Source organism: Pteropus vampyrus, unplaced genomic scaffold, assembly GCF_000151845.1.
Source record: "Pteropus vampyrus isolate Shadow unplaced genomic scaffold, Pvam_2.0 Scaffold479, whole genome shotgun sequence".
NCBI lineage: Eukaryota > Metazoa > Chordata > Mammalia > Chiroptera > Pteropodidae > Pteropus > Pteropus vampyrus.
Window position 1 is genome coordinate 803,913 of NW_011889260.1, and position 12,099 is coordinate 816,011.

General features: G+C 35.8%; 1 protein-coding gene across 1 annotated transcript in view; it reads right to left on the reverse strand.

Annotated features, from left to right (window-relative positions):
* The window catches only part of PGM5 (phosphoglucomutase 5), a 92,541-nt gene that overhangs the window by 67,140 nt on the left and 13,302 nt on the right, over nt 1-12,099 (reverse strand). The window contains exons 2-3 of the mRNA XM_011382500.2: nt 5,297-5,388; nt 3,446-3,561 (exon numbers count right to left, since the gene is read on the reverse strand). Of these exons, the coding sequence (XP_011380802.2) occupies nt 3,446-3,561; nt 5,297-5,388 (208 nt within the window). The remainder of the gene's footprint in view (nt 1-3,445; nt 3,562-5,296; nt 5,389-12,099) is intronic.

Consider the following 12,099-nt stretch of genomic DNA (forward strand, 5'->3'; position numbering starts at 1 on the left):
AAAAAAGCTAAAGGAGTTCATCACCACCAAGCCAGTAATATAGGAAATGTTGGAGGGACTTCTTTAAGAAGCAGAAGAAAAAAGAAAAAAAGATAAAAAATATGAATAATAAAATTTCAATAACTACGTATTCATCAACAATTATTTTAAATGTTAATGGAGTAAACACTCTAACTTTAAAAGAAAGTGTGGCTCAATAGATAAAAAAACAAGAGCTTTACTTTTATGCTGTATACAAGAGAATCACCTGGATCAAAAGAGACACAAAGACTGAATAAAAGTGAAGGAATGGAAAAAGCTATTTCATGAAAATAGGAACAAGAAAGCAATACTTGTACCAAACAAAATAGACTCTAAAACAAAGGCTTTAACAAGAGACAAAGAAAGACCCAGTTATCCCACTTCTGGGTATTTATCCAAAGAAACCCAAAACACTACTTCAAAGGAACATGTGAACCCATATGTTTATTGCAGCATTGTTTACAATAGTCAAGATAAGGAGGATACCTGGGTGTCCATCAATGGATGCGTACATAAAGAAGAGATGGTACATATATAGAGTGGAATATCACTCAGCCATAAAAAAAAAAAGAATGACATCTTGCCATTTGCAACAACATGGGTAGACCTAGAGAATATTTTGCTGAGTGGAGTAAGTCAGACAGAAAGACAAGTGCCATATGATTTCACCTACATGTGGAACATAAAGAATAAAACAAAACAAACTTATAGTTACAGAGAACATTCTGATGGTTGCCAGATGAGAGCGGGGTTGGCAGTATGGGTGGAAAAGGGGAAGGGATTAAGAAATACAAATGGTAGTTACAAAATAGTTATGGGGTATTATGTATAGCACAAGGAATATAGTCAATAATATTGTAATAACTATGTATGGTATCAGGTGGGTACTAGATTTATCAGGGTGATCACTTTGTAAGCAATATACATGTTGAATCACTATGTTGTACACCTGAAACTAATATCATATGCCAACTACGATTAAAAATTTTTAAATTATTTTTTAAAAAGTTAAAAAAATATTACTTTTGCAGGTCCATTTCTGCAGTTCTGTCTAGGATATGGATATCTGAAAGAGAATGTCACTCCAAACTCAGTAATAATAAAAGGCTAGAAAACCTACAAAACCATAACTTTTTTGAACTCATTACAGAGTGAATTACAGAGTGACAAACCCCCCAAGGAGAGACAGGAGAGACAAAACTGTCATACTTTCAGCAGGAGAAAAGAAGATGCTTCCATATACATGAATAATAAGAAATCAATAATCATAGTTTTAAAAATTCTCAAAGGCCAGCTATGGCATATAATGTTAGTTTAAAATTATTTGGAGTCCCAGATACAAGGGGCACACTTCCAAGTTATCTCCCACAGGCCTCCACTGGCTGCTCACAAGAAACAAAAAGGGAGAGTTGGTGGTGCTAGCATGTAGGAGATGATCAGCTGCTGCTGAGAGACAAGCACAAAGCCCATCCCAAACCTTTCTTTCAAGGACACAAAAGCCTTAAGCTCCTGGATGTACAAGCTGCAAACCTTCTCATCCCAATGGCTCAGGCAAAGATCTGCTGCTACTGGAATAGGGGTTGAAGTAAAAACCCTGGAGAAAGGGTAAGAAAACTTACCCTTTCTTACCCTGGAGAAAGGGTAAGAAAACTTCTTGTCCCCAGAATTCACACCAATACCAAGCAGAGGTTTCCTGCCACTGGAGTACCTAGTGACAGAAGTCTATTTTGTATCACAGACATACAGTAACTGCTGGAAGCTGCGAATGAAACAGCAACACTGAACAATCTCCTCCAGCACCCCATCCTTGCTTTCAGCACATTGTAAAAAATATCCCACTTCTGGAAGAATATGAAGCCTGTAGTATACTAAAAATTGTAAGAGAAACAACAAAATCCAAACCCAGCTCAACTTCTGGCTAAATTAACTTAACATTGCACACTAATGGCCTGATAAAAAAAGAGGTGTGCCCATTTATGTGTTTAAATATTACTTGAGTCTCTACTGTTCTTATATACATACTGTCCAGTATTCAATGAAAAATTATGAGATACACAAAAGGCAAGAAAGGGTAAGCCACTGCTTTAATCAAGAGATAAAGTAATCAAGAGAGCCAGAATCAAAGATGAGCCAAATATTAGAACAGAACTATCAGATGGAGAATTTAAAATAACTATGTTTAATATGTTGAATGATCTAATGAAAAAAATAAATAACATATATAAACATAAAAATAATTTCTTCAGAGAGATTAAAATTATTTTTAAAAAGTCAAAGAGAAATGCTAGAAATAAAAAACACAATATCGGAGATGAAGAATTCCTACAGTTGGATCATCAGTTGGATCGGACATAGCTAAGGAAAGAATCAATGACTTAAATATACCAATAGAGATTATTGAAACTAAAACACAAAGGAAAAAAAGTAAACAAAACCAAACAGTGGATGTAAGAGCTCTGAGAAAACATATGGTCACAATTCATCTAATGTATGTATAATTAAAGCCCCAGAAGGAGAAGAGAGAATAGGAAAGGAGAAATATCTGAAAAGATAATGACTGAGACTTTTCTGAAATTAATGAAAGACCACAAACAACAGATCCAAGAATCTCAGAGATTCTTAAGTAGGGCTTTTAAAAAGTACACATACCTAGACATACTATATTTAAACTGTTGAAAACAAAAAATAAAAAGGAAATATGGAAGGCAGCCAGAGGCCGGCAGGGGAGGGGAGGTGGTTAGGGAGAATTTCAATATAGAGAAACAGATAAGAATTAAGAGTCCACTTCTTTGAAACTATGGAAGCTAGAAGACAAGTGACATCTTTAAAATACTGAAAGGAGAAATTATTTTTTAACATTTTCGGTGTGATAACAGTGCTGTGATTACATACTTTTTTTCTCTCAATAGCTGTTAAAGATTCACACTAGGGATTGCTTCATAATAATCATGGAGGAGGGCTCCCTATGTGGGTCAAGCAAGATTGACCATGAGATGATGATGGTTGAAACTAAGTGATGGACACAAGAGAATACAGTATGATATTTTCTCTCCTCATAATTTTTTTTAAATCTCCATAACAGCAAATCTTATTAAAAAATGAAAAATTTTTTAAAAAGAAATGGGCAGAAAAGATGAGTGTATCATAGTACATATCCCATTAGATTTCTTCCTTTCTTTCTTTTCCTTTCTTTCTTTTTCTCTCCCTCCCTCCCTCCTCCTCCCTCTCGTCCTTTCTGTCTCCCTGTCTCTATCCCTCCCTCTCTTCTTCCCTCTCCCTCCCTCTCTCCCTATCTATTTATTTATTTGCCTCTAATCAACACTTCTGCCAGCCTTTGATTCACAGTGGGCTCATAGGTCTCCAAACTGGGCTCACAGAGTGCTGCAGCTGCCCTTTCCAGTTACATCAACACAACAAAGCCTACCAGTGCCAAAGCTCTCTTCTCCACACAGGGAGCACCGTCCTGAGTCCATCAGATTTGAGAAGAATCTCCATCCAGCTGGGGTCTCATATACCGGGACCTTCATTGCTTTGGCCACTCTGAAAAATGAAATCCAAGGCAATAGTCAATTCATATATCTCCTTTCCTTTCTTGTCTCAGCACAAAAGTCTTCAGGATCTATTAGCTCTATAACTAGATTTCAGAACATCCTGAACAATGTTGACAGTCTTCAGGATATCAAGCCATAAGGGAGAGAATGATAGTCTGATCCAATGGTTCTCTATTTTGTTTTCTTTATAATCTATAAAATATTAAGTTAATGTATAAAATATTCTCACATTTATGTTCTCCTTCTACAAATGTTTCTTTATCTTTGATTTGGGGATCTTAATCTACATTAAAATGGTATTTAGGTTCAAACACTTTGTAATATTGTTTGACAGTATCTACTAAAGATGAATATACACATATCCTGTGAACAAGCCATTCAATTTCCATAAATTACTAATGACATGTAATGGACATAGTGGTGCACTGCTCAGCTTCACTGCTACATGCAATAACCTGAATGAATCTCACATGCATAGTATTGAGTAAAAACAAAACAAAACAAAACAATAACAAAGGCATATATACTGTATTGTTCCATTTAGATAAAATGCAAAACCAGTTAAAACTAATCAATGTTATCAAAATTCAGGCTCAGAGGATGAAAGAAGTCAAGTACTTTATTCAGATCTCACAGAAGTAAAGGGCAAAGCTAGAATGTAGACCCGCATTTGCTTAGTTTCTGCTCATGTTCCATTCCCCTACATCATGATGTCTCTCCAAATGTTTTAGTGCTTTGAGAGGTAGATAGATCTCAAAGCATGCTGAGGAATAAGCTGGTACCACAGACATTGGCCTGAAGAGTTTTTATCTTTCCCACATGCAAGCAACCAAAACAGAAAAACACCAAATGCCTGCCATCAGCAAGATTTAGTTCTTTGAAGGCTGTATGTAAGTGCAGAGGGTAGCCATGGAGAGGAACCAGTGAGAGTGTCTTTGTAAAGAAGAGGAAGAGAGATGCTCATGGGACAAAGGACTCAATGTAACAATTATTTCTTTAAATGTGGTTTATAGCCCGCACCTTTTAGATGTTTGAGTGTTATATCAAAGGTTCTGTTTTCTCCTTATTTCAATGGTCTAAGAAAGATATACATGTTTATATCCTGGTAGGAACAATGAAAGAAATCCTCCAGACACTGTAGAGCAAAGGTAAATTTTCAGAGCCATTAATTTCATAGTCAGAAGCTTAAGGAAGGAGGAATAATTCACACAGAAGCTTTCCAGGGGGAGCACACGATAAAGCCTGGGCCAAAATTAGTTTAGCAAATATGAATGCATATAATTATCAAATAGAATGGGGAACATGGGCAGAGGTGAGCATGGAGGGTGTGGGGAAGTATATCCTCTGGCCAAAACATTCTTGTAGATTCAAAGCCAAGTTGGCAGATCTGAAGGGAGGAGAAAAGATTTCCCCAGCTCCCACCCTCCCCAATTAATCACTGTCAGGAGGTCAACAGGCTGGAGGCCGAGGGTGGATTTTAAAGGACTGAATATTTTTATAACTATAAACCACAGTTGGAGCTATGCAATCTAAGATAACAATGTCAGTAATTAAATCTCAGGATCTTGAGTATGAGTTGATTGTGTCCTAAAGTCATAAAGAAATTCCTCTCCTTCCTCCCTCTAATGAATTTGGGATCCATCCCAAACAGCACTCAGCAGATACCATTCTCCAGATTGGTTTTTGGCAGGAGGCCCTCAGGAGTCTCTGAAACCCTCTGGTACACAAGCTCAAAATCAAGCTGCTTCATGCTGAGGGTCTGCACCCCTGTCTTTGCCTGCTGCCACCATGTTTTGAAGGCAAACATAAGAACTTTCTAGGAAAGAACGGATTATGAAGGGAAAAAAAAAGAAAATAAACCTGGGCCACAATTTTTCTGCAAGTGGTAGTGAGCCCTAGTAGGCAAAAAAATGGTGAATATAAGCTTCTCGGTGTGGATTTTAAAACTTCTAAAAATGTGGCTCAGGTTGGAAATAGCCTCAACCTATCTTTCTAAGTTTTTCCCATGATACTCTCTACATGCTCCTAAAAAACTGGACCATCTCTTTTTTTGCAATTACAGTTGATATTCAATATTATTTTATATTAGTTTCAGGTATACAGCATAGTGGTAAGACATTTATATAATTTACGAAGTGATCCGGCCAATAAGTCTAGTACCCACCTGGCACCACACATAGCTCTTACAATAGTATTAACTATATTCCCTATGCTGTACTTTACACCCCCTTGACTCTTCTTTAACTACCAAATTGTATTTCTTAATCCCTTTACCTTTTTCACCCACTCCCCGACACCTCTCCCATCTGGCAGCCATCAGTTTGTTCTCTGTATCTGAGTCTGTTTCTAAAACTGGACCATCTATTTCTCAAATATACCCTTGCATTTTTTGTTTACTTCTGAGTCCTTCTTCATGCTTTTCATTTTACCTAGATTAATCCTCCTTTCCAATCTGAATACTTCAAGACCTATCTAAAATGCCCTGCCATCATGAAGCCTGTGGCAAAGGCTACTAGGTGATCAACAAACCCACCTCTTCTCTTAGACACACAGCTGGACTACACCTCCTGACCTCTCTCACAGTTAGCATGTGGCCACATAGTGGAGTTCTATACAAGTGAACTTGAGTGGAAATGACATACACCCTTTTCAGATCTTACTATTAAAACTTTCTATGCCCCATGTTCTTTCTCCTTCTGCTAGCTTAATGTGGACAAGGCCAGAAATCCTAGAAAATACATGTTGAAGATGGTGGACCCACAACATGGAAAGATCTGGATCTCTGAATCATCATTTGAAGCAGAATGAACCACCATTCAGGAAATCCTGTTTTTAACTTCTGATGATTGAGAAACAACCTTTTGTTGTGTTTGATTCATCAGATGTTTTGAGATTAGTTTTATAGCAGAAGCTCCATTATGTTAACAAATACAATCCTCGTCGCCATAATTAATCCAAAGTAATCATTCCTGACACTGTGTTTCCTCTAAGTTGGTATGGGTCTTTATGTTCGCATTGTCATTATATATGTTGCTACCTCCTTAATACTTTCCCTCAACACAAAGACACTACCTACCTCTACCACCAAAGTGTTAGAAGTACTTTGAGGTAGAAACTGCAGCTTATATACCTTTATAGCTCTTCAATGAATGTCTAGGATAATACAGCACTTTGTCAGACTTGTCTTCAATAAATTCTGTATATTTTCAGTTGACTAATATCTTATTATTTAAGGTGTGTTGTTGGATAGCAGAACAGAACATATCTCTATTTCATGGTCTTTTGTCTTTGTAGGTTCCTAAAAATATAGTTAAGTCATTTCTGCATGTTTTATTTAAATTAGTCAATTAGACAAAGAGAATTTCTCCAGGCATTTAATTAGTGGGGCTATTAAGATGACACAAAGACATTTCTTAGAAATAAGGATCTTAGAGAATTAGGGCAGTGAACAAATGAAAATCAAAGATTTGAGGAATAAAGGTTTCTTTAGCTCGTAAAAGAATAGCTAAATAAACAATGACTAATTGCATCAAGTTCATGAGGCATGCCCAGCTGGTCTTGGAATCTTACTTCAAGAAAGTTGTAATTGATTTAAAGAGGACAAGATCTAAGTTCTTCTTCCTTCTATTTGTCTTCACCTGTCCACTTTCTTGAAGGCCAAGCAGGGCTCATAGTTCCATTTTCTATGCACTGAACTTTCAGCCCTTTTTTAAAAAGCTTCCACCTGCATAGACTAGAAGATATTTGCATCACATATATCCAACAGAAGACTGAACATGCAGTTTACATTAAAAACAAAACAAAACAAAACAAAACTCCTATAGATCGGTAAAAAAGGTAGATAATCTTTTTTAAAAAAAGACATAAGTCTTGACCAGGCACATTACAAAAGAGAATATTCAAGTGACAAATTAGCATATGAAAAGATGCTCAACATCATTAGAAACTGAGGAACTGCAGAGTAAAACTTCAATGAGATGTCGCTACACACCCACAAGACTAGCTGAAAAGAATGGTACTGCCAAGTGCTGGTGAAGATTTGGAACTATCACATATTGCCAAGGGAATGCCAATCAGTACCAACTATGGCATTATGTGATATGTTTACACAGGGGAATGGCATAGAACAGAGAAAATAAACTACCACTATGTAGAAATACATGAATGAATCTCACAAACATAATATTGAGTGAAAAAAGTCAGACACAGGATTATATACTGCATGATTTCATTTATAAATAGTTCAAAAATAGACAAAACTAATCATTAACACTGGTCCGGGAAATTATTTTTTGGCTCTGACACCAAAAGCACAAGCATCAGAAGCACAATTAAACAATTGGGACAACATAAACAAAAAGGTATTGCACAGCAAAAGAAACAACCAACAAAATTAAAAGGCAACCTACAGAATTGGAGAATGTATTCACAAACCCCATATCCAATAAGGGGTTATTATCCAAAATATATAAGTAACTCTTACAACTCAATAACAAGAAAATAAACAACCCAATTAAAAAATGGGCAAAGGATCTGAGCAGACATTATCAAAAAGGCAAGAGTAAGACCCGGTAAGGATGTGAAGAAAAGGGAACTCAGTGCGCTGTTGGTGGGAATATAAATTGATACAGTCACTATGGAAAACAGTATGGAAGTTCGTCAAAAAATTCTGGGTATATATCCAAAGGAAATGAAAACAGAATCTCAAAAGATATCTGCACTTCCATGTTCTCTGCATCATTATTCACAATAGCCAAGATATAGAAACAACCTACATGTCTGTCAACAGATAAATGGATGAAGAAGATGTGGTACTACTTATTCAGCCATAAGAAAAGAAATCCTGCCATTTGTGACAGAATGGATTAAACGAGAGCATTCTACTAGGCGAAATAAGCCAGACAGAGAAAGACAAATACTGTATGATACCACTTATATGTGGAGTCTAAAAATAAATAAATAAAGTTGAACTCATAGAAACAGAGAGTAGATTAGTGGTTGAAGAGGTCTAGGGGTGGGAGAAATGGGGAAATATTGGTCAAAGGGCACAAAATTCCAGTTATAAGATGAATAAGTTCTGAGGATCTAATATATAGCATGGTGACTGCAGTTAATATGTATTACGTACTTGAAATTTGTTGAGAGTAGCACTCTCACCAAAAAAAAAAAAAAAAAAGTAACTATGTGAGGTGATGAATATGTTAACTTGATTGTGGCAATCATTTCACAATGAATATAAATATCAAATCATGTTGTACACTTTAAATATATTACAATTTTATTTGTCAATTATACATCAGTGAAGCTGAGGTGGAGAAGCTAAATCATTGGTGATAGAGGTCAAGATAGTGGCTATCTCTGGGACAGAGGTAGGAAGTAGCAGTTGGAATAGGGAATAAAGGAGCCTTAGGAGTGCTGTTTTGTTTCTTGATCTAGATGGTAGTTCTGTGGGTGTATTCACTACATGAAAAGTTCTTGAGCAATGTATGAGTTGTGCCTTTTCTTTATATGCATTATACTTCAATTAAACATTTATATAAAAGAAAAAGCCCTTGTAGTATTTATGACTAAGTACATGTTTGAATTAGTCATGTTTATATAATCTCCAGATATAAACTACTGAAAATGGAGTTTAATAGCATTCTGCATATGCTGGCTAATGTCTAGCAGACATTTGACAAAACTAGCCCCAAATTCGTCCTTCAATATTTTCATATCCTTGAGTTCATGCCCAGATCCCTTATTTGACATCTGGCACTCCTGGCTGGAGCTGCTCTGAGGTAAAAGTCTTAACGTGAGTTTGTATTTTAAAAGCATTTCTAAGGCAGGCTACTTCCAAATATGCATTAGGCAGAGAACAGCCAGGCTTTGTTTTCTAATAGCAATCTTAAAGTTTACTCTTAAAGTCATCTTTTGAATGGAGCAACTCACACTTTCAGGTAAAATAAATATAAAACATGAGGCTGTCATAATAAGATAACCACAAAAGTTTTTCAACCTTATATATAAACTTTAGTGTAGAACTGCTTATTCCTGGGGTCTGTAGTAACTCAGCCTGGTCCAAACCTCAAAATTTGTGTATTAAATGACACCTTACTTGCCTGCCTTATCAGTGAGGTTGTAAGGATCAAATGAAATGGTATATAATGAAAAGAAAATGCTCTGACAACTGCAAAACTCTCACAGAGTTTACAACATTATCACTGTTCTTGATGTTGAATCTTTCATTTAACATAAAGGAAAAGGAACGTATCATTTAAAGAATATTTACAAGAAAAAGCAAAAGATAACTGCATGTCTCATACTCCCTCTAAACTTACAGATTTGGGCCAGTTGTAAAACAAAGGTGGACTCTAGACCAAGGAGCCTTTACTGCTTGGTTTAGAGCTTCTGTACTTCTATTTTAGGTTGGTATTATCGGGGAAAATAAGATCCTTCCCAGTTAGAGTTTTAACTTTGTTAGGAAACATAAGGCAGGCATATTTCTGAATATCTTGACTTTACATAAAAGAAAAAATTGGCTTTGGTAAATTAAGCATCCAAGAGAAAAATATGTAAAACTGAAACAATCACAGGTTCCCTTTCTTAAGTTAGTCAATAATCTGGAACCCTATGTTTGGGAATTAGCAAGTGTTTGTGTTTACAATCTTAATGCTTGAGCACTTTGATGTGAACTGTTCCCGGTTCTAATTATTTTCAAAGAAGAAAAATTGTTGAGGGGTTAGAGCTGGTGAATTTTAAGCCCATGTGTTCCAGCTAAACTGAGAGATAGAGTCTGTCAGCTGTCCTTCAGATTCCCATGAGATTGTTCCCAGAATAGCAAAAAGTAAATCATCTTCTTCTTTGTCTTGCTTTTAATTTTTGGCTATGTAGACACCATAGTGAAGCTTAAAAAAAAAAAAAAAAGGCCTATATCAACTCATTTACTCCTATAGACAAAAAATAGTAAGAACTGATGCGAGATCAGGAGATAAGACATCTTGCTAAACAAAGATTCTTTTTCTTAAAACCGTTTCTTTGTTTTCTCTTCTGGGTTCAATTAGCATCTTTTCCTGGATGTTACTATAGAAATCTTACTAATCCTATGTCATAAAACAGGAGAAAAGGGACATCTAGGCATTGGACATTAAATAAATGTACAGTGACTATAAAGATATACACATTCTAAAGGAAGAACAAAGCCCAAAGAAAAAAAAATTAGCATTTGTATCTGCTGCATCACCATTCTACAGGTAATTCCTTAAATAGAGGTACACACTGAAATATCATGGTGTTATCAGTTATCAGTTTTCATGAAGCAAACATCTGTTCCTTGCTCTGCTGTTTCATATTGGATTCAGTTTTAACAGTGCCAAAGGGACCTCAGTGTTTGTTCCCAGTTTTCTACAAGCCTAATTACGACCTTACAATGGTTAATTTAAGCCTTTTCAGTCTAAAATTTGACAGTGGAGTATTGGAAATTTTTCCCTAATGGTAAATTAAAGCAAGATTTTGAAAGGAAAAAAAAAAAAGAATGAGCAGAATATTCTACGTGTTGTAATTAATGTAATTAATGAACTTAATTACATTAAAATTTGTAAAAATTTCTATTTGTCAAAGACACCAAAAAAGGTTAGCCATATATTGAAATATGATATTTGCAATGCATAAAATTGAAGGATTAATAATTAATCTAAATAAAAAAGTCTCATTAACCAAGATGAAAAACTCAAATGACTCAAGCAATTCCTCCCCCGCCACCCCGCCCCTTGGTATCTGTCCTAGAGAAACTAGTACACGTGTGCACATGGAGGTATGGTTCAAAGATGTCTATTACAGCACTAGAGAAAAAGAGTAAAATCGGAAGCAACTTAACTGTTTTTCAGCAGAGAAATAGACAAGCTGCGGTTTATTTATACAGTGGCAAATAGACAACCATGGTTCAAGAACTCCAAAGTATAGAATGCAAAAGAATTACAAAGAGGAAATTAAGTATGTACTTCTGTCTTGCAATATTATTTTAGATCTCCACTATTCCAACTACTGTTTCTCCCTTATTAGTCCAACTTGAAAATCTAGTGAGATATTCCTGCTCTCTAATAAAAAGTTTCAGATATTTGTAACTCTGAAGAATTAATAAGACTAAATAACTAAATGAAGAGATGCAATACTATCTGGTTCAGAGAACCCACCAGAACCTGCCAATGCCAGTGGCTACAGTGGAACTTGGAAGACCTACCCTGTCCCATAGCTATACCTATGAAGGCAGAAGGCAAATCCATGTACACTAGCAGTAATCAGCTATAATTAATTAGCCTGGGCATTTCCCAAGATTCTTGGTTAGTGCTTTCTACTTGCATGGACAGAACTCAAAACTTTTTTTTTTTTTTAATTAAGAGATGGTGCTTGTATTTTCTGTACTCGCATTTCGTCCTTCCATTTTTCCCGCTAACCTGTTCACCAACATCTCAATAAGAATCCCCCAGTTCTGCATATGATTCTTAATTGAGACTTATTTTCAGCTCCCTTAGAGAGTTTCTGGTTCTTC